A 23,493-nucleotide genomic window follows, 5' to 3' on the forward strand; every position below is an offset into this window, starting at 1 on the left:
CGTTGAAGAAAATAGATAAAAAAATCCTGTGCGGTTTGCACTTCTGAGCTCAAGTACCACAGCTATGCACTACAATTGAAGTGGCATCAAAGCTTGTAAGGTTTTGAAGCTTCAGCACTGCCATCCAAATTCAAGGAGGCTGCATCTATTATCTTGAATTTGCCCCAGCTCAGTCCCCTGAAACAATTCCATAGACACGTACAAGCAACCCTTTTCCCACCCAAATTCTTTGCTTCATCTATTCCACCTCTACCTTGTGTCATATTCTTATTAATCTGCCCCTCAAAAGACTCCCTGGCTCACACAAAGAAGCAACCCAACAAATCCCTGTTCCCAGCCACGTTGCTTTCATGCTTTGGGAAGAGTTAACTGCAACAGCTCTAACTGTGATGCCACCTCACCCCCTCCACCTATGTGAGGTTCTTTGCCTTCTGTCTCCTCCTACGTCTACACCTGCACTAGAACCAGGAAGAATGTGCTTCCTACAATACTCCAAGAGCCTCTTCTGTTTCAGGATGTCATCATTTCAATTCAGGACTGAAAGTATTCCTAGCAAAAACCCAACAGCTAATAGCTAACAGAAGCAGTTGCTGGTGATCAGCTACAAGTAACCTGGAAGTACTGAGGAGTCACAAAAGAGAATTTGCATTACATTTAAGAACAGCATGCAGCTTAGGACCACTGCTTTCACTGACTACACTAAGCCATAAAAAAGAATTGGATTCTTACCTGCCATCACAGCAATTATGGTTTATGTTGCCCCCAACATGTCGCTTACCTAAGGAACCAGGAAAACAAGGGGAAGCTAGATTTTGCTTGTGTCCTAATGCCCATATAAAAATAAAGACAGATGAAATACCCTTACTACCTTGTTAAATTCCATAAGCCGGAAGAGAACGTGCTGCACACAGGTACAAGTAAAATCCCTTGCTGGCAGGTTTGCAGAAACAAATCTTTTATTTACACAGGCAAGTCTATCTTTAGACCCCATTTACCTCTTTACATTTCTCGAATATTTACATGACTTCATGATGCTCCAAGAAGGGAGTGATGAACAAAAAGATTACAGAAACTGTCAAAAGCATAGCAAAAAAAACCCAACCTATCATTGTGCTTTAAAACTTATGAGCTAGAATAATGTAGAAGAAATGTAGTTTTAGCACTTTGGTCCTAACGGTCATGCTCTAGAAGACACTTAAATAGCAGAGGGGATTTCAGAAGTGACCGTATCCAGAGGTTGCCAGTGACAATTCATGAGTGAATCGTAGAGTTCTTCGCTTGTCTCCGTGAATTGTCTGTTCATTTCATCAACATCCAAGTAGAGCTGTGGATCTGAAAATAAAAGCCTGGTAAGTCCAAGTATCAAATCTGAGGCATGCGCACAAAAAAACTTCACGTGAAATGGCTAATAAAATGTATTTTAAGCTAAGTGTAATAAGCTATTAGATCTACTAATTTTAGTGAGGTATTTAGTCCTCTAAAATTTTGAGCCTCACAACTCCAACTTTTGGGAATTTGTATATTAGAAGGCTGGGACTAGAACTGTCTTTCAAGATAAAGACAAAGACAATGTTTAAGATAGTAAAGATAACGTTTACGGATAATCAGCCATGAAACCCTCCCAAGAGTCATTTAATTCACTTCTACGGCAATACACGTTACATAGGATAGTTTCTAAACACTAACACAAAATGCCTCCACGTGAGGAACTTTGCAAACCTTCCAGGACACAAATATGTTTTGTACCGTATTTGTAAGTGCAAGCTGAATCCTCCTTTTGGAATCTGCAACATAAGCTTTTACCTCAGGGTGGAGAACAAAGCTTTTGCATATTACTGAGTTTCTAATATAAAATCTGTTTAGCGGAACCAATACAAAGAACAAAATTCTGTCTTAGACCATTTTCAAATGGGAATGAAGGCACAGGTACAAGAAACCTGCTGCGAAGCATTGACAGTGTCCCGTTTTACTTGATGCGGTCAGTGTATGCTGTATCAGCTTTAAAACCCCAGCTGATTGCAGATCAACCCCACAGAGGTTTGACCTCAGCTGAACTTTCAAGATGTTCTTCATCCAGTAGAGGTTGGCTTGTATTGTTAAAAGGCACAAGGATGGCTAAACTCAAGTGACAATGATAGAACCCTTATTACCGTCAGTAATTAGGTCATCACCGATTGCAGTCATAACTGAAGATTCCTGAAAGACAGAAAAGGCTAAGTTTAATCATAACTCATTTCAGAAAGCATCACAGATTCAAAGTGCTGCAGTCTCAACCCATTCCTTCTTCCTACAACTACAAGGATAGATGGCATTTTATCTACTTATTTTTAGAAGAAAGCCAATATTACAGTACAGGTTGGAAGGGACCTCCGGAGGTCACAACTAATACATTGACCACGATAAGACCACTTACAACAACTGTTTAATTTGCTTTAAGCAAAGCAAATCAGAAGAACAGGAACAGAAGAAGCGTACGCAATTATGCTGTCAAAACCATTCTTTGGTATGCGTGAACAAATAATGGTGTATAAATCACTAATTCTATGGATTTACTATTTAAGCACTTAAATACAAACACCTCTGAATGGAATCTGCTCTTTTAACTTCACACTAAGCAGAAAGCATGTTTTCAACTTCGGATTCTTTTTGCTGATTCACACAAATCTGTACAACGTATTATCTGTGAAATATTTTCTTTACAGCAAGCGTGCACTATCTTTACCTCAAAAACAGCTGGAGCCATTAAAGAATCTCCTAAAGAGCAGTCTCCAACAGCTTGCATGCTGTCATAGGGAGCATAGGAGCTGTAGTTGTAGTCAGCGTAAGCATCGTAACTCCGCTGCGAGTAGTAGTTCTGGTAATCTTGGCAATAAGCATTATAGTTGTATGACTGGTACCGCTGCAATTCTGCTTTCAGTCTGAAACATGAGAAGTTGCATACAGTCAGAGAACAAGAGACTGTAAACCCAGTTCTGAACTTAAACAATTTGTCAGCTTACATACTTCAAAACTTAAAAGGAAGCTTTCCTAAACAGTCACCTAAGTGACAGCTTAAGTCACAGCTCAAAACCTCATTTCTATAGAAGCAAGCATCCTCACCTTTGCCAATACCAGAAGGAATTGTTCTCATGGATTAACTCCAGAGCCTTGACATGGTTACCTGTACACATCAAGTATTTTTAGCGTTGGCATAAGCAAGCTGCTGCTAAGTCTCTGTGCTTTGCTAAAGACTGATTTAAGACCAGAGACATTTATCAAGCACAGCTGCTTTAAAGATGCAGTCTTAACCCTTCTATCTTTTGTTTGGTTAATTAATAGATCTTATTTCCAGAAAGAAGTGAATGGAGTCAGATTATCCATTTCCATTGGTTCTTAAGAAGAAAGGGCCTGCTGATTAGATTTCACTACTTCCCCTTTCAAGATTTTCTCAGGGGCAGCTTCAGACTAATGACAAGAACCAAGACAAGTGCTATCTGTACTAAAACTGAGGTACACTGCATAAAGAACATTCAGATAACCCAGCTGCATATTCAAAAAAAACCGCTGTTTAGACTTGTCTTCACTGATTCTGTACAGGCAGACCTCCTGTGTCTGCAGTGCCCAGTTTCTCTGACTTGAATTGGGGATGCAGAGAAGTGAGTTCTATGCTTTTGGGGAAGAATACAAGCTGAAGGCATTCTGAAATAGCTTCCAAACTCAGCAAACATGAGGGACAAACTAATCCAATGGCTGGGTATTTCAATGCTAAGAGAGCACGGTACTCAGCCATTCAGAAACGTATTACTGATGTGTATTTTAATACCTACATTTGTTTCAATACTGCAAAGCTACACAAGTTCTAATAAAGAGGTAATCCATTGTCTTGTTACTGTAGTAAACAAACAGAAGATACATCATCTTAGGTCTTCTGCTTCCAACTGCACTCTTCCTACATACAGTTGTGTAGGGAAGGAAAATCTGAAAATACTGTTGACGTTCTTCTGGATAGCCGAAGCAAGAAAACATGTTTGTGGCTTATTCCTGTTTTCAAAATAAAACAATATTAATTTAATCAAAAAATTTTGGCAAAGAAGTTTGGACAGTGCTCTCTTGGAGAAGAGCATTTCCATTCTAAAGCAGAAGGAGGCAACATTTGCAGAATTATGCTAGGTAAACAGAAACAGAAGTGTCATTTTTTACTATTTAACAGAACACACAAGCTAACCTCATGAACATACTGAAATTGTTTATATGAAGTCCTGTTTTGTCAGTATCCTGGATCAGAGTTCATCAAATTTGGTATCAATTCTTTAACCGTTCAGAGACCTGAATTGCCTTAAATAAGTGATAGAACTGAGCCGGTAGAGTAAGAAACCCTCTCAGGAAGTGCTAAGCTTTAAACTCCCCATTGCCCTAAGCTCATGAAAAGCAAAGAATAGCATTCTAAACCTGTTCTAGTAATAACGCCTTTGGCTTTCTCCCTGCGTTCCCATTTTTCCCCCCCACTTCTTTCCTGTCAACCCACTGTAAAACTAGTTATGTGCTTCTCTCAAACTAGAGGGAAAGCTCTAAGAACAAGAACTCCCTAGCATATAAAACCACTTGTTGTCCCTTCTACCTTATGCAGGCCCAAACCTGAAAATATTTACCAATGCATTCAGCTTTGCTACTGTTGAGAAACAAGGCTGGTTACAATGGCAGCTAAGCCCAAGTTGCGCTGTCTGGCTAGACTTAACAGTTGGATTCCCCCAGCCATCCTGAAGCAGGTTGATGAATCCAGGGAGTCAAAACATAGGACTTCTGCATTTCTGGTTTTGTAGACTGCATCCTGTGTACAGCCACTACAGCAAGGGCCACAGACTTTCCAAAGGCAGAGCTACAAGAATCTGATTATTTAGAATAACTGTATCAATGCACAACTCCTTGGTTACCTTTTAGAAATTCCTATGCTCAGCCGGATTCCTTTTCCCCCCAGACCTGGTGCGTTCTGGCAGTCTTGCAGTGCCCTCATCTGATCACCTTGCTCACCAAATCTGACATAGGCATACCCTCTACTATTTTCAAAAGGGAGAAAACCAATTCTGGTATGCATAACAGTTACAAAGCTAACGAATTCAGTTTCTGTCTTCTACAAAAAACAGAAGATAGCAGCTACTATAGCTTCTATTACTTAAGCAACCTCTCTGGCATGTGCACGTGCACAGAAAAGGCTTTCACCAAATTAAAAAACTTGGGCCAGAAGCAAAAAGCTTATTCCTTGGTAGCATTAAGATGCAACTCACTGAGAGCCAGCAAAACAATACATTTTAAGTGCTCTCTGCGTAAGTAATCAGATTCCATATTTCTGCATATACAGCAGTTAATCAGTTAGCACTAACCCACTCCTTTTGGAGCCACAAACTTTATTGGTCACAAACACCAAGAGCTGGCTGTAATTATCTGAACCAGTATTAACCGGTACCTCTGAACTCTTCCAACAAAAATATCTTTCAGGTGCTCTTAGAAGAACAACATCAATTGCCTGCAACAATTTGATGGCTTTGCTAAACGGAGCACTGAAAAGCACAGTGGTACAGTTTCTTTTGTAGCCTGTTCAGAAATTATAGCCCCGTGCCTACAGCTTCAAATCAGGCCAAGCTTACCAGCCCAACTCTTACAGCTTAAGTTCACTGCACTCGAATGCCTTCAAGACGTGCTTTTAGGAGCCATGGAGAAGAACCCTCTGGTAAGACCACCATTATAAAGTACTGAGTGTTGTTTTACACTTAAAATAGAACTATCTGTTACAGTCATTCATCAGCTTTCCCTAGGCTGCTGCTCTCTCACTACTGAATGTGATCCTGCTCTCAGTTTCCCACTAACTTTTTCCCCCAGCGTTTATGGCCTCTTTTCATCTATGACACTTTTAAGGGACTACACCGTGTTGAAAAATGCTGGTTAACATTTCCTTTTACACAAGGTGCCTCATCGAATTTTCCTGACTAAACCAAACCCCAGAACCTTAACTAGAAGAGGAAGCACACAAACACACACGCCTCCCTGGCCACCATATCTCCCCAAAACATATCTGTTCAGTAACAGACCAACTGTAAGAATACTGCGATTAAAATCAGTATAGCTCTATACACTGCTTTTGTTCGGGATTACTAGCTAATGTCCTTCCCCTTACCCCTTCTGGAATTAATACTGAATTCTGTACTCCAAAACGCGGTTCTTAAGTCATACAAATGACATTTAACAATCAGAATTTTTCCACACAGTGATCCTCAATAAAAACTTCAATCCTCTACTGCAGTCTTTCAACAAATTAAAGGAATACAAAACTGGCTAATAACTGTTCAGTGATTTTTGGACCTTTGTAGCACTAGAGTAACAGCAGTACACTCTGCAGCATAGTTGCAAGTACGTGGGAATAAGATACTCTCTCTCATCTCTTTTTTTCTCTGAAAAGTGTGAGGCCTCTATTTCACCCTACTAAAGATTTTACCACCAACTGTACTGCTAGCATTGAGACACTGCAACTTCTGTGCTTGTATGAGATGCAGGACAGGTTCCTTAAGGTGTCGCAATTTTTTGTCTAAACCTAGTGTTGAGATCAAAAAAGGGATTGCTACTAATTGCGTACGTATCAATAACCAGGACAGAAGACATGCTGCATATAGGAATTAAACTTTTTCTAAAGCTCTAGTACATGAACATATCAAATCCCGCAGATTTTTCTAGTATGGTTTCAGAGGTCTTACTTGATGGACATAAGCGCACAAGTGAAGACAAAAGATACTCTGTTTACCTGAAGTACTGGTTTGGACCCCAAATGGAAAAGCTGGCTTTGCTTGCTCAGGTTCCTTCTCTGATGGTTTAACGAAACTGAAGTTGAACATAGGTTTTGCTGTGCTCTCTTCTTTTGTACGCTCGGACTTCCCAACTGAAAAGCTAGGCTGTGTCTTTGACTCTTCAGTGTCAGCTTTCTTTCCAAACACTAACGGAGCAGCAGTAGTGACAGAATCCTGCTTCTCTTCTGTCCTTCCCAAAGTAAACTGTGAGGCAGCTGCAGACTCTGCACCTGAACACTCTGAGTGAACACCGAATGTAAATGATGGCAAGGCAGCATTTTGTGGACGCAGTCGCAGTACCAAAACCTGCAGAAATAAGTGAATGTCAAGTCCGTAACCCACGGTGTATCTGCAGTACTTGAAGGTTTGAACTACATTCTAGTCCTGATCTTTCCAGTCAAAACTGTTTAACAAACAACCCACCAAACAGTAAAACAAACAAGAAAACCCCATGCTTCCTCTCTACATAAAACTTTTCACAATTGTGTTTTCTGCCCACCACCTGGCTTTAAAAAGTATACGAACTTCTTTGAAAGATCATGTTTTTAGTCTGAACTCCAAATGAACAACGTGTAGGGCATGTAAAGAACAAGCACGTCATTAATGAAAGCTTTTCTCTAAAAAGGATAAACTTATTCTTGGGGAAAAGTGTGGAAACAGATGTTATCTAGGCAATATTCCTACAGGAAAAACGAATAATTTTGCCACACCTCAAAGGAAAAAATAATTGTGCTTAACAGGTAAGAAAATAAAAAAAATCAGAGCAAACCAAAAAATAAATCACAGAATATGCATCCTCGTTTTAATCATTAAGGATTACCTTTGAGCTCTGCTTTGGTGCTTGGCTTTGCACTTTCACAGGCTACACACTTCGTGGCCTCTGCTTTGTTTTGAACCAAGCAGGTCTCCCAATCCCAGCTTCCTTCAGGCTTCTTGAATTTGTCTAAATCCAGAAATTCTCCAGAAGGAGCAGAAAATGCAGATGCACTGCTACTGGTCACAGGTGTTGGACCCTCTGTGAGACAAACAAGACAGTTAACCATCCTGTTTGAACATGAACTATAAAATGAGCATTAACTTTTAAATTTGATTTGTCAAATCCCACAGAAATGTTCAAAACTACTCCGCAACTCCCCCCCCCCCCCGCCCCTGAAAAAAATAAAAGCCACCAAAAACCCACAAAGAAACAAACAAACAAACAAAAAAACCAGAGTGGAACTCAAAGCTTCCAAACAACACACAACTCTGTTCAGCACACAAGCTTCTGCTGCTGTTGACCACAGTGTAACCTCCATAAAGAGGCCTGACAGGTGCCTTTTAAAAAAAAGGTGCCTTTTAAGAGAGAAGCAGAAGATAACGCTTCAAATTCAAAACCGGAAAGACAAGAATGGCTCTTCCCTTCCACGGCACACGCAGAAAACTTTTATCCTAGTATTACTTGCATCGCTCTTCCTCTTGACAAGTGCAACGTAACCGTGCAATTCACTGCACCATGGTCACAGTAAACCCCTCATTTCCAAAATTCCTCCTTGCAATGGCAAGAGCCTCAGACAAAGATGCCGACTGACCGCTCAGAGGTTGGAAGTCCAAGAGAATCAACTCTGTCTGAAATCCATTATCTTACCTCATGAAATTTCAGTCTTACCGCACAGGATGAATACAAAAGCCCGGTCTAGTCCATCTTAATTTGTTTCTTCCAGGATATATTTGCACAGGTGTTTTTCGATGTAATGGCATGTTAAATGACATTTAGAGTCAAAGTTAGAATTAGAATCGTATTTTAAAAACAATACAACCACGCTCAAAATCAATTACGGTCACACACAATGGGAAACAACCCAGTACTGCCCTGAAGAAGTTACCCAGCGGGTCACTCGCTTTCTTGAAGCCTACCACTGACCTTCATAGGCATCTCTCTGCTTTAGCTTAAGACTAGTTAAGACTACACTGTCTTGAAATCTGGCTTCACATCTCCCCTCAATTACATACAAACGGTGAGTAGAGGCATTTTGGACACATTCTGTAATTTTTTTTACTTATTTTTTGAAAGAGAAAAACACTAATTTTTAACTCTTTCTATGGAGTTCTCATTTTCGCCAGTGAAAAATCACTATGTTGTTTTTAAATTAAGTCACTCACTTCAGCCACCTTCCCTCACCAGCTGCAAAGCCGGGGGTATCTGCATTGATCCAGCTCCGTACTAATACATTTCACAATCAGTTCAATTTATGCGACAGGCTGGAACCTGGGCTGAGACCTCTGAAGTGCCTGTAAACCAATCCTGCAGACAGCCGCTAACCCATCAACCGTACCTGGGAATCGTGTTGCTTAAAATATTCCATATATGCAACGTACTTTTATTCTGTACAAGATTCACAGAGGCTAGGATGGAAACAACAGGAAAAAAAGGACCATACCTGGTTTCTCAGACTGACAGGCTACACATTTGTTATCTTCCGTCTTATTTGGTACAAGGCATATTCCACAGTCCCAAGAGCCTTTCGCCTTCTTAAATTTGTCTCCAAAGCCCAGAGTGGCTGTTGTGTCAGTGCTGCTCGAGGAGGATGTCACTGTCACCGAGCTGTCTGTGACCACTGGTCATGTCAGAGCAGGCATTACTCCCGTTCCAGGTTTTGGTGTCTCACATGCTATACATTTTGTAGCTTCCAGTTTGTTTTGGACAAGACATGTATCGCAATCCCACGTTCCAGGTACTGTTTTGAATTTGTCTCCAAAGCCCAGCATCCCTGCTGGGGGCGCTGCTGGCTTTGAGGTGTCGCATTGACTTGAACTTACTGTCTGTTTCATACTCTCAACTGTTGACGCTTTAGTAGCTTGACAAGTTACACATTTGTCCTTTATGTCTTTGTTTTGCAGAAAAGGGTCACATGTATCAGATTGCCAGTACGATGCTTGTTTAGAAGTCTCTTTACCTGCAGAAAAAGTTGTTATTGCAGGCCTAGTATAAACCACTGTGCTTGTTGTAGGTTGTGCAGACGTAGAAGAGCGTGTTTTCAACAATCCAAAGTCTAGGAAGCAAGAAAAAAAAGTCTTCCTGTTAGCGCAGCACCTCACTACATGTAACTAAGTGACTTTACTAGAGGGCAAAAATTTCAACTCAGGTGCCAATGGTTACAACTAGACATTCAGACCGAGCGCAACAGGAAGTCCCCAGAAATCTTATCTAAACGGATGAAATTTCATCTGCTGCACTGGGTCACAACAGAACATTTCGTTAAAGCTTCATTTAACTCTTTGTTTCCAAGCAAGCTTTAAATCAACATTTTCACTGGTCGATACAAGTACAAACAGACAGTAGCTGACTGAAATCTGACAGTCCAACGTGGAATGGAAATAATACAATTTGATTAAGACGCGATGCCCAATCGAATCAAATTTCTAAAGCTCCTCCTTCCGTAGCAGATGACTCAAATCTACTCCAGTAACTGTACAGAAGTTTGTACTCGGAGCAGCAATCCGTACGGTATTTTCCCACAGATGCTGAATATTAATTAAATAATAAAAACTCAAGACAATTGAACAACTGTCTAATTTTCTATAATCTTTTTCAAAATGCATCGGACACAGGACAACTCCTTATTTAAAAGGTGGCAATTTTAACAGAAAAGACAAGCTACTAATACAGAAAGACTAAAGGAAATGCATCTTAAACAGCAGCTCAAGTTGCTTGTAAATCTACCTTGAACATAGTTGTTTTGTGGTTTGTTTGTTGGGTTTTTTTTAGTCAAAAATGAAGTCTTTGAACAATGTGGATTTAGATTCTGCTTCTTTTAAACCGATAAAGAAAGTGAATGTCACTTCACTCAGAGGTCTTTCCTTAAACAAAATGCACAATGTATTTTCTCTCACTTAGCTCTTTCCAACAGAGAAATGTGCTGCCTTCTTAACAAGTATGTAAGTTAGAAGAAGACTTTTGGGAAAAGATCAAATTCAATAAAGCCCTTTTTCTTAAAAGATATCTTTTCCACAGACACACTTTATGAAACTGTTGAAAACAATTGCAATTGCTTAAAAACAAAATTCAGAAAAGGGTTTTTAACGTAAAACACTCCACTTCTGTTTGCAGTTTAAATTTTAATCCACAGGAGCCATTGTAAGCTAAGGCCCAAAGATTCGCAGCTTTCGCCATGTATTTGGAACTGAAGCTCTTTCCTATTCTTTCTTCACCTGGGCTGAAGGTGGGACAGGAGTGTTGAGCTTTACAAACATTTCCTTTTCAATTCCACAAATTGTATTTACTTAAAATGAAACACCGATTATCTGGCTAATTCTCTTAGTACCTCATTTACAATTACATCCTAACACGTAAAGGAGATGCAACCCATCTGCTTTTCATCTTGCAGTTTTACTTCCAGCAACAAACACCACTTAGAATAGAAGGGGGCAGATGCACCCTAACAAACGCAGCGCTTAATGTAATGCTCTCCTACATTCATATTTATAGCAGATACTCTATTAACCATAAGTCGTGTGTTGGTTTTTTTTTAATAAAAAATGCTAGCGTATTTTTTGCAGCATCTTTTTAAAAGGAGTTCATTATCTCTCCAGGATTTTTTAGAACGTCTAAGACGCTTCCTTCCTTTAATACGTGGGCAGTGGTGAAGGGACCACCAGCAAAATCTTTGACCTCCTCTTTCTGTGTATTGATGTTGGTTGAGGTGGTGGTGTCTTTTGAAACAAAAGAAAACAAAAACAGCTTTCACAATGTGACCTAGTTAGAGCAGATTATACTCACTTTTGTTAGAAACAAGAATTTCCAGCTTTCATGCTTCTCACATAAGAATCTTCACAAATTCTACTTACTTTGCAATGCTTTATGATTACAAGCAAAACAAAAAGCAACAAAACAAAACAAAAATTATAAAAGCAGATCTGTCACTGGAAAAATACTGCAGAAGTCCAACACTGCCTGGAATTGCTAGCATGCGCAGACAGGACAGATTGAAGATTTAATAAAGAAAAAAAGGAAAATCAGCACTTCAGATCTGAAGTGCTAAAGTTTCAGTTACCTAGGGTAAGAAAGGGCGTCACTGGAGTACCACTGGGTCCAGAAAGTTCTGCCGATTTTACAACGGGAACACTAAATGTAAACCCAATCTGCTATGAACAAGAGAGGTTTTTCAGATTCTCAAGCCACAGGAACTTCAATCGAATGCACACACAAAACCAAATCTGAAAGCTGCTCTTCACATTTGTAGCACGCATGCTGAATGACAAATTATAAGCCAGAAGCCTACATACTTTTCTCCATCAAGGCAGATTCTGCTTTAGTGTTCTGCAACAGCCTACTAAATGCCTAAGAAAAAAAGTCAAGCTCCTTTATTATTTTACTTACAGAAGACGTAGGTAGCACTTCTGCCTCAGTAGATTTCACAACTGGAGATGAAAACGCAAACTCAGGACTGCTAACAGTACTTGTTGGTTGTATCTGTATTTTCAAAAGAATTAAAGGTTTATATTTAAGAGCAACAACTACCTGAATTCACTACCCAACAGAAGTCCCGCAGTGACGTCGAAAAACCTGATGTTTGAGTTATTTTGCAGATAAAAGTAATAATAAAACACAGGGAAGTTTCCAAGTGGGTATAGGACAATATCTTCAAAACCAAATTCCAGAAACTGAGAGGAAAAGCTGGAGATGCTACTTAGGTCTAAATGCACGGAAAAGCAAGCCAGGAAGCTGAAGAACGGCAAACTCAGCCCAATGATACTCCAAGAACTTCAGCAAACACCTCAACATGTTAAAGCAGCTGTCTACTTCAAACCGTACAAAAAATATTTCAAGTACTCTGGAACAGATTAATGTTTATTTTATTGCAATAATATGCCAATTATTGCACCCTAGGCTCATTCTATGTGAGGCTCATATGACCACGTTACCTCTAATTTAATAACTTAAATAAAGTTGTGGTTTAACCATTGCAGGCAACTAAGCACCACACAGCCACTCGCTCACTCCCTCCAAGTGGAACAGGGAAAAGAACTGGAAATAAAGAAGTAAAGTTGTTAAATTTGAGGTAGCATTAATGACTCATCGCATGTAATGGCTACCTGGAAAGACAAATGCCATAACCCTGTACATACTCCCCACTCCTTCCCCTTCTTTCCCCCAGCATTTATTGCTGAGCACGATGCTAAATGGTGTGGAATATCCCTTCGGTCCTCTGGGCTCCGCTGTCCTGGCTGAGTGCCCTCCCAGCCTCTTGTGCATCCCCGACCTCCTCGCTGGCAGGGCAGCGTGAGACACAGAAAAGGACTTGTCACTGTGTAAGCACTGCTCAGCAACAGCTAAAACACCAGTGCCTTACCAACACTGTTTTGCTCACAAATCTGCAACACAGCATCATCTACTACGAAGAAAATTAACTCTACCCCTGCCCAAACCACTATAAATAACTTGGCATAAAGTCCACACCCCCCTTCCCCCGCATACTTCCACAGCATTTGAAGCAGTTATACAATCACGTTAAATGGGAGTTGGCAGGCTCTAAGACTGAGAGAAGCAGAATCAAAACATTTATGCCTTTTTCCCCAAACTGGCATACAACCCCAATTCATTCAGCTGCATAGAAACTAATATTTGTTAGTTTCATGAGCACCACAGAAAAAGTCAACTCGCAATAAAGCAGTATACTCATTGTAAACATTATTTATAGCATAAAGATTTACCTTGCCCGCCGCCGTCGCTGCTGCATCTGCCATGCCTGCCGCCTCCGTTGAATTTGCCACGCTTGTCGTTGCCACTGTTGACTTTGCCTTGTCCTTTGTCATCAGCAGATATGGCATGCCCGCCGCCATTATGGGATATGTCAAGCCTGAGGGCACTGTTGAACACGTTATGCCTGACGTCACCGTTGTATATATCATGTCCTCCACCTCCTCCTCTGATAGATCTGTCAAGTCCTCCACCTCCGATGGATCTGTCATGCCCTCCACCTCTGATGGATTTGCCATGCCCGTCGCAGCTGCTGGAGTTGCCGTGCTCATTGCTGCTGTTGAAACAGCGCTCGGTGACGCTGAGACAGCGCTACTACCAACGAAACTAGAATTGAACTGAGGCAGCGATGCAGCACTGATGGGTAGGGGTATGTTCGGTAGCACTGGTTCCTCCACTTCCTAAAGTTGCAAATTTTAATTTTTCTTATACAAGACATACTACTTTCTCACCCCATCGCACCCAATTTATTAACAAAATTAAATAGAACAAAAATCCATACAAATTAAGAGAAAGCAAGTTTCCAGAAGAAATCCCGATCTCCCCACCTCTGTCTACCACGTCATTTTAATTTATGGCAGGCCTGCTTCCACATTATACTCTATTCAACAACTGTACAGCAAGAACACTGAAAGTTAACTCAAAACCTGTGCAGAACAGAGACGCACAGATCACATTTTTTTTCTTTCTTTTCTATACTTTAGTCATCAAAGCTCTAGAGAAGCATCATCCTTTCTAACTACCCTCGCATGGCTTCAATTAAGAGTACACTCTCAAGACAAGTGAGAAAGTGTTCCTCTTGCAAAATTAGGCAGGATAGCTGCCAAAGTTTCTAAAGTCATTACAGCAGTGAACGTGGAAAAAGGTAATGTTTAAAGAAGCAGGTAGGTTCAACAACCAAACTAAACACAAAAAGCACCAAAGAAAGTCAGACTAGCAGCACTGAAGATTGTGTTCTGGTAAATACAGTCTATACCATGTATCAGGATGCAAATATAAAAATCAGAAAACAGCCTCTTAACAACTTCAATTTTCATCCCTGCCACTTACTTTATTTGATTACTAAGATTGGATGAGTTATGTTTTAAATGGCATAGAAAATCTGACCAAAATTTGTACAGTACTATCATGATCTACTTAGAAATGACTAGGCAGGGATGTAAGTTGGTGCTACTGATATTCAGTGCATCCTGTAGCTTACATCTGTTTCACAGTTTTGATTTGAAAAGTTTATGGAACTTTTGATATTTGGACCATTATTTTATTTGCGTTACAGGAATAAACAACAGTGTTTACGATTTCTTTATATTGCATCATCCAGAAGTCCCATTTAATGATTTGAAACTTAAATTAACTTAAATACTTAATATTAACTTAATATTAATTAAATACTTAATGTTAACGTAAATACTTAAATTAACTTACAGGCAGCTTATATAACATCCAATAAAAGAAAAAATAATCTGAATATTCATGGTCATAGTTTTATGGAATAGATTTTTCCTATTAAAATGAGAAAAAAACTCTCTCACAATGAGTTTGGTGAGTATCAAAAACTGAGTCATCGTTAGCAGACATGCAGAATGCTCTCTTCTACTACTCTTTTTCACACTCTTGGCCTGTATCTTTCTGTATGACTTAAATATGAAACCAAAAATTAAGCTTTTTTTTTTCTTTTTATACTTGGCACTCGTTTCAAGTATCATTCCTGTAGAAAAACTATACAAACCTTCACCAAAACATTACTTCTCTTCTTAGGACTCATTCATTCAATTGCTAACGAGAAATGTTATAGTTTGAAGAATCTCCAAGGTAAGAGAATTAAAAATTTCAAAATTACATAAGCAAAGTTCAGGTATTCAAACACAGGAAATCAATTGGAGCCTGCTCTGAAACCCACAAGAAAACAAAAACAATGCAAAAATAAAGCGGTATTGTTATAATTTACTATGATGCAATAAAACTGACACACTTAGCTAGTTACTTCAGTAAGCTCAGTGACAGCAATTAATTTAAGAGTCACTTACCTGTTCTTGTACAGCTCTTGATAAATAGTGTATTCCTCTTTCCCTTCTCATTTTGCCACCTCCGCTACTCACTCCTGAAGACAGACCATTGGACGCAGCAGTACTGAATTTGTAGCTGGTCACATTGCTAGCACACGACAGTACAGAAGTTGGGGGAAACAAGAGAAAAAAAAATTACCAGCCAAATTTTTTTTTCAAGATATTAGAGCTGTTATTAGTCCTAGAATTGAAACCTGCTGATCAGAAAAAAACTAAAGCTGTCTCACAAGTTGCTAAACGCTGGTAAATACTTGATGTTCTAAATAGGAAAAACTTTATTAACAGCAGCAATGAAAAGGACATACATAAGTGCACCGTTCACATGGGAACAATGACTAAGCCAGAAGACCTGAAATAGAAGAGCTGATTTAGATTGTTATTTTCCAGTGCTTCCTTTAAATAGGACTGGTTCTCTGATTCTGCGATGCACGTGTATCTTTTGCAGGGATATAAAAGAACAGCTCACAAAAATACAGAAAGAGTGCACATATGCACACATACACATGGGAAACACTGCCAACAGCTCTGATAGAATAGGGACGCCTTAGACTTGTGTGGCAAGGTAATATGGCCTAAGCTTCAGAAGCAGCTCTGGCTTTCATGTGGCCATCAGCAGGAACAGCAGAGGTGTTTGGGTATGCCAACATTCCAGAAGTCTTTTCAGACATGAATACAGATCCCTTTTGTAAGGCATACAAAGGCGTTTTTCTGGTACTTAAAAAAGCCTAGCTCAAAACGAGAAAGATATCCTAATCCAAGAGCAAATGGGGAAAAAATAACCCAAACCAGAAGTGAAATAGGGAATAACTCTAACAAAAGTACTATGGCAAGAAAATGAAGTATGCCTGGAAAAACTGTGACCTCAAAGCTTATCTTGCAGCCAATCAGTCAGTCAGTACAGAAGTGCATTAGATCGCACTGGAAGACACCAGGTCAAACTCCCACAATACTGAGGAGGAGAACTGGTCTAAACTTGTCAAATACTTGACAACAGCCTGCTTAGCACTGTAACTGCATAGAGGAAGAAAGATCCCTAAGGCATATGCTCAGACTTTTCTCTAATCCGAACTGTCAATCCATTAGAATTCTGAAAAAAGTCTTACATCAAAATAGATCTTCATTCAGACAACTATCGCTTGCCCATAACAGCCCATATTCCTCTTTCTGTTAACACCTGTGAGCTTCAAGGGGGCAAAGACAATTGTCAGCCTTCAAGCAAGTCTAATCTACAATTGGACTCAGGTTTAAAATATATACACACACACACACACACATAGATATATAGCATTGGTGGGCCAGAGATTTACTGAGTATTCCAACTCAACTGTCCAAAGGGACTCTTGCCAGCAGATCAGTGTGGTGCTCCTGCTCCAGAACATGGCACCCAACAGAGACCAGCATCACAAAAAACACTACCACCACTACCTACTCTACAAACAAAAGGTAGGGCACTGCAATAAACTTTGTGAACGAAATCAAAAGCAGTATGAGTTTGCTGTATCTCCTTCCTAAATGGAGAAGTAGAAAGGAGTTCTAACAGAGACAATTTAGAACAGTTTGAAAAAAACATAATTAAAACCCAGCACCTGATTGCACCTGTACCAGAACCTTAAAGCCAGTCGCTTCCACCCCTAAAAAGGTGGTTGTTGTGAAGTCCAACTTTTAGATGCCAAAACAAAGTGTTGAGTTCTTTCTGCAAGCCAAAGAATGCCCATGGTCACATAAGAATTGCTTGGCAGATGAGCATAGAGTCAACAAAATTCCCTGCTACTGTTCTTTGAAAAGAGCGACCCCCTAAAAACCGAGTGCAAAGTCCCTTAACTCAAGCATTATTACCCAAAACACCATTTGCCCAGAAGGAAAAGCCATCAATATTATCTGGAGGATAACTCATTTGACCTAATCCAAGAAAGCAGTGTAACACAAAGCAGTCTCCTCAAGAAGAAATTCAATTAATTCTGCTGGATTTTTTTTATTTTAGAGATGAGTTAGCATTTGGCCTCAAATGATTCTAAAGAACACATGGTCTTCATGTGAACTCAAAGCAGACAATTAACTTCATCATGAAAGGAGTATTAAAAAAAAGAATAATAAATCATAAACCTTCCTCCATGTTTTTGCTTAAAAAATAAAGAAAAAAACACATCAATAAACATCCTCCTGAACTGTAACTCACTTCCCCTACTTCACCTTCTAAAGAATGCTTCAGAAAGAATCATCCCATTAGGACAGAGCTTTCAAACTGCAAGCAATTAAATAGCTAAAACTAATAGCTTTTCCCCTAGGGAACATTAGGAGGGACAAATTATTTTGTTATAAGTAAACTGATTTATAAACCATGAAATATCTGTCAAAGCAAAATTTGTAACGCTACAGATTTAGTTAAACTACAAAATGAGCCATATTTCCTGTAGAAGGAAAAAATTAGGCCTCCAATAGCAAAGATCCTTTCTGTGGATACAGCATTATAACGTGCCTCGTTTCCCATCTTCGTATCCTACTCAGAAGATAAACTTGGGATAAAAAGTGGTGTATCAGTACTTTTATTCTTGCTCATCTTCCTTCCTTTCATAAAAACAACAATTTTCTCAAAGTTATATTGATCTTCAAACACAATCCAGACTTTGCAGCTCCCTCAAAATACAAAATTTTCATTGGATTTCCCATTCCTTTTACTGAGAACTGTCACCACCTTTCAGGTGCAGACCGTACTGAAAAAGGAGATTTCTTTCTTTCTTCAAGTAAGTTTTAAATTAATAGATGTCATACCTTTCAGATGGTTCTGCTCGCTGTTCTGCAGGCAAAGTCTTCTCTCTCATCCCCTGCAAGTTAAGTTTAGTTCAAGACTTAGCTGAATATGTACAGAATACACAAAGTACCAACAACCACTTCATGTGGTTTTTTGTGGTTTTTATTTTATTTATTTATTTTTAATTTTATAGCACTGAATACACCTCACCTACTTAACGTTGTTCCCTAATTCAGCATTGTGGGTACAGTTCAGTTAAATTTTGGGGCTAAAGTAAGCACACTGGTTCACTCAGCATTGAGGACAAACTGATAGAACACTAAATCAAATTTGTCAAATCCTCTAACAAAGAAAGTAATTATTTTAAACAAAATGACAAAAATTGTGTGTGGGGGGGAGAGTTTTCATCAAAACTTGTGTTTACCAACCCCGTAAAAGGGACATACTTTTCTGTTTTCTGTCATTTATGAACAAACAAGGAAAAAAAAAAACTCTACCCCCCTAAAAACTAAGCAGTTGCTGCTACATTCATTTTAGAACTTTACCAAATGGAGATTGTGCTGGCTAAACAATACAGAGATTGAAAGAGTTAAAAGCAATAAGCAACCAGTATTACTGTCCACTTTGATTTCCAGCCTAAGAAGCCCATACACTTAACACGTGGTCATTTGTACACTCAGACTGATACTGGAAACACAGATGTTTTCGCAGAAAGAGATGCCCATTTAATTTTATGGAAAATTTATCAGACTCCATCTACTCCAAAGCAATCAAAACCGATAACTCAGCACATTGTCAGAACTCTCACTTGGAGCACATAGCTCACCTGGAATAGTTTACACAGAACACGAGCATGTTTCATCAGTGACAGCTTTGTGTACATGAGAATATAAAAGGAAAACATTTCTGTCTTTTAATATTCTTTCACTGACAACAGGATGACTCAATAGCACATCATGACATCGTGAAAACAACCACAAGACACTGAGTGTTCCAAAAACAGAATTAAATCCATAAAAGCTCAATCTATTTCACAATGGTTCCCACTGCCTTAAAGCTCGCCTCAAACATACTATCAGTACTTTTTGCAAAGATAGGATAACAATTGGTTTGAGAAACATTCCAAGACTGGAAAAAAAAACCAGGCACATAAGGACTCAAAAATGTACTCACTTGGTACTTTGTGTCTACTCTCTGGCAAATTTTGCTGGACTGAGTAGTTGAAGTCGGTGATGGTTCAGAATACCGCGTATAACGCATCGGTTGACGGTTTACCGTTGGTGTCACAAGTCTCTTAACAGGTGGAGGCTGGAATGCATTCTGGGATTCCAGCTTTGAAAGGGAAACAGCAATCAATTTATCCTTACGTCCACCCAAATTAATTCCAATATTTATTGATGAAAACAAATTACAGAACTATAAACCTCCCCCCATCGGTCTTGGCACTCAGTGAATACAATTTGAAAATTCTGAAGACCGTTCAACTTGTAGAGGGAAATCACCAGAAAACCAGTAACGAAATCCATAAAGCTATATATAAGTAGCCAAAGTCTGACTGAATTCCATTTCAAAATTTGGCAGTTAGCTTCATAGACAAAATAATTCATGCTACCATAATTAAAATAATCCATGTTCCTAGAATATGCTCCTATCTTTTCCTCTGCCCACACTGTGATTTTTTTTTTTTAGTAGCTTAATTCATTAATTTAACATTTGAAGTGTTAAGCAACTAATTATACAGGCTTCTGGGCTTCACATTCCCTACATTTTCCCTCTTCAAAGTTACACAAACAATAGAACACACTCAAAAAAACCAACTTGTCAGTCTTACAATAATCTCATTCATTAAAATATGATCCAATGCTTTACATGTACATTAGATGCACTTCAAGTAGTGGGTTTGACTTCCCTTTTCAAAGCATTTTCACAGACCAGAGTTAATTTTTAACACAGACCACTGCGTGTTCTGCAAAACTGACTTAACTGAACTGTCAGACAGAAAACAAACCCTAAAGGCTACAAGATTTACCGATGGCTCCGCCTGCGGTCTTAAGGATCAGAAAATACAGTCTTAGGAAGCATGCTATTGTTCAAATCAATACCAACAGGAAATTTTTGTTTACGCTGCAGCTTTAATTTCACAGTATCTCCCAGCTCTTAGTAATAGAATTCACACTATCTCTAAAGTATATAAAAATACATCTTTCTAAAAAATATTACATTCAGTTTGAAACCTTGAATAAGACATGTTTTATGTAAGTTCACAAATCTACTTCGAGTGAACGATGGTTCATTGCTGGTTTTAAAGGTAAAAAAGAAAAATATTAATTCCCCCAGTTAGGCATTCAATACACCAAGAGTTATTCTGCCTGGTACAGTTCCTTGAAATAAGAAAAATACCACATCACTGCTACCCACTGCAGAAGTTTAGCCTGAGTGCACAAGTGTTCCGTCAACCGCATGTTCACTTTAGCAGGAAAACACACGATCGTCTCCTCAGCAAATAATTGCTTCTCATCACGGGCTACCCTTCTCCCGCCACCATTATGAATTCTAGTATTATGAATAGACAATCTATCTCCTTTCACCCACTGACAGCTGCGTGCAACATTCATTTAGTGGCTGACAATTTCAGGCTCTCTGTTGCAAATCTGGCAGATCTTTCTTAATGCCTTATCACAGGTGTATTGCTATAATATAACTGAGAATTCACACCAGATTTGGTTTTAGTTATTTGGATAATATTTATGATATACTTCACTTCTCCATGCCCTTGTAATTTGGCAGATGGTGAAAAGATGGTCCAGGAAATCTGAGATGTTTGTAAACTCTGAAGTGATTGTAAACTTAATTATACATCCATCCAATCAAGGAATTAGCACAGAAACTTCTTGAGACACTGTCCCTTTTCTCATTAGAACAGAAGATGAAAAGTTTGCACATCTTGTTATTTCCTTCAGTCACCTGATCTTCAAGTGGTCATTTAAGGGTTTTGTAATTTAATAAGCCCAAGGATACCCCTAACTAAAGTCGTCAAAAAAAGATGACTAGTTTTCATTTTTTAAAGAAAATGAAAGGAAATCATGCTTTACCACACCATTATCACCAGTTCTGTGCTACCTCCAAATAGGAATTTAGGAGCGTAAGATTTATAGCGTCGGAAAAGAAAAAGAAAAAAAAAAACCTCTACCCCCCTAAAAACTAAGCAGTTGCTGCTACATTCATTTTAGAACTTTACCAAATGGAGATTGTGCTGGCTAAACAATACAGAGATTGAAAGAGTTAAAAGCAATAAGCAACCAGTATTACTGTCCACTTTGATTTCCAGCCTAAGAAGCCCATACACTTAACAAGTGGTCATTTGTACACTCAGACTGATACTGGAAACACAGATGTTTTCGCAGAAAGAGATGCCCATTTAATTTTATGGAAAATTTATCAGACTCCAACGATGGTTCATCGCTGGTTTTAAAGGTAAAAATGAAAAATATTAATTCCCCCAGTTAGGCATTTAATACACCAAGAGCTATTGTGCCTGGTACAGTTTTGCAATTTAATGATACCCCTAACTAATTCATCAAAAAAAGATGACTAGTTTTCATTTTTTAAAGAAAATGAAAGGAAATCATGCTTTACCACAGCATTATCACCAGTTCTGTGCTACCTCCAAATAGGAATTTAGGAGCGTAAGATTTATAGCGTCGGAAATTAACAATTTTCCTCCTCTTTACTTTGAATGGTGATAAAAAGCAGAAAAATTAGTTTTCTGTGCCCGAATGAACACGGAAGTCTGTACAAAGTCTATATGACCACTCAAGCAGTATTTTTCTATTTGTGATCATTTCTTCAAGAGCAAACTTGCCTCAACAGGAATTTTAATATGCAGCTTCACCCCAAGTTGGGGGACAAGATAAAACGACTTGGTGTGTTCTAGAGTTGGTGCTCTCAACTTACAAAGATAACATAATTCTTAACCTGAGTAATCTTCACAGCCCATCATCTACTGTGGATACATGCCAATATTAACTTGATTTGATGTCTATGTTGTCACTGAGGTTTGAGAAAATTTTTCTAATAGTGATAAAGCATTGAAAAAGTTATCTACCTCAGCTTAAGACATTATTGGTTCTTACCTTTCTTCGTTTGGACTGGAAGTCAGTAATATCCGGTTTATCTATGTCCGGAGGCTGAGGAAAAAACAAAGCATAACTATTAGAGGGCAATTTTTTTCTCCTGAGAGAGAGGGTTCCCTGCAACAAAAATGTGGGGGTTCATGGTCAACTTACACAACACAGCAGCAAAACAGATGCCATTCTTTTAGCATCCTGTTGAAAAAACAGCGCAATAAATTAAACCGGCCACAACGTAAGGAAGAATAGTTTTATCTTTATCCTTTGATGGCACATTTACTAAGTTTTATAAACACATGAAGCAAAAACAGATTAAAAGAAGTGCTATTTACCAACAAAGGGCTTGACAGCTTCTCCATTGCCTCCAAGATGCGCCGTGCTGAGGTACTTAACGTAGCGCGGGACCACACAGTTTCTTGTCTAGCTTTCGCTCTCCTTTGTGCCTGAAAAATTAGCATTTTAAGTGTTACAATGGTCAATTCTGAGCTAAAGAGGCATGTATTTTACGTCCCAAGGCTACACTGATGATACAATCAATATATTCTGATGACAGAGAAACATGCAGTCACTGGGAGTTCAAGCCATAAAGAAGAGAATACATTCGGAGTTTAATGAAGTTTACCTTGGGCCTCAGTGCATCTTGCACGTGCTTGTTGCACGAGCAATAAAAGAACTCCGTACTTGTAAAAGGTCAAGACGGATGATGCTAGGACTGCTAAGGCCTCCGAAGCAGTAATCAGGGAAACAGAACTCAAGAAAAGGCTTGTGGTACAGAAAGCATTTTCAGTAACAACACAGACCTCAGAGTTTCACGATGGTCTAAGTGTACCATCTTAAAATCAGTGTATACAATCATAACCAGGAACTAGTTTTACTTCTCTCTTGCTTCCTCCCTTCCCCCAAGATTAAAGTTGGCTGCAAATCTTTGTCTTAAAAGATAAAGATCTGATTTAAACTGTAACAGATCTAAACATTACACTGAAAAAGTAAACTGTTTATT

At 39.0% G+C, this 23,493-nt stretch overlaps 1 protein-coding gene and 1 long non-coding RNA gene across 4 annotated transcripts; both read right to left on the reverse strand.

Moving 5' to 3' along the window:
- Positions 1-3,835: 3,835 nt before the first annotated feature.
- LOC310879963 lies at positions 3,836-7,733 on the reverse strand. The gene is made up of 3 exons (XR_014571285.1): positions 7,633-7,733; positions 6,770-7,118; positions 3,836-4,020 (listed from the first exon to the last, which is right to left on the reverse strand). It is a non-coding gene; the product is annotated as an uncharacterized lncRNA (long non-coding RNA).
- Positions 7,734-9,200: 1,467 nt separating this feature from the next.
- LOC310905266 (nuclear pore complex protein Nup153-like) lies at positions 9,201-22,860 on the reverse strand. 3 transcript variants are annotated; one of them, XM_083851314.1, is made up of 9 exons: positions 22,826-22,860; positions 22,497-22,550; positions 19,537-19,695; positions 18,384-18,436; positions 15,576-15,702; positions 13,503-13,949; positions 12,169-12,261; positions 11,843-11,930; positions 9,201-9,841 (listed from the first exon to the last, which is right to left on the reverse strand). In XM_083851314.1, the coding sequence occupies exons 1-9, from the start codon at positions 22,850-22,852 to the stop codon at positions 9,411-9,413; spliced, it is 1,479 nt and encodes a 492-aa protein (XP_083707440.1). In that variant the 5' UTR covers positions 22,853-22,860; the 3' UTR covers positions 9,201-9,410. The 3 variants fall into 3 exon arrangements, with proteins under 3 accessions (XP_083707440.1, XP_083707439.1, XP_083707441.1); XM_083851313.1 differs by having other exon boundaries at positions 11,843-11,933; XM_083851315.1 differs by lacking the exon at positions 11,843-11,930 and having other exon boundaries at positions 9,709-9,841.
- Between the last annotated feature and the right edge of the window lie 633 nt (positions 22,861-23,493).

Source organism: Anser anser, assembly GCF_964211835.1.
Source record: "Anser anser genome assembly, chromosome: 11".
Classification (NCBI taxonomy): domain Eukaryota; kingdom Metazoa; phylum Chordata; class Aves; order Anseriformes; family Anatidae; genus Anser; species Anser anser.

Coding starts and splice junctions, on each gene's coding strand:
- LOC310905266 (XM_083851313.1), bottom strand. CDS start 22,852: ATGGAGAAGCTGTCAAGCCCTTTGTTG. Junction 19,696..22,496: donor TCCAGTCCAAACGAAGAAAG/GTAAGAACCAAT, acceptor TCCCTTTCAAAG/CTGGAATCCCAGAATGCATT. Junction 12,262..13,502: donor CAGCGACGGCGGCGGGCAAG/GTAAATCTTTAT, acceptor TTGAAAATACAG/ATACAACCAACAAGTACTGT.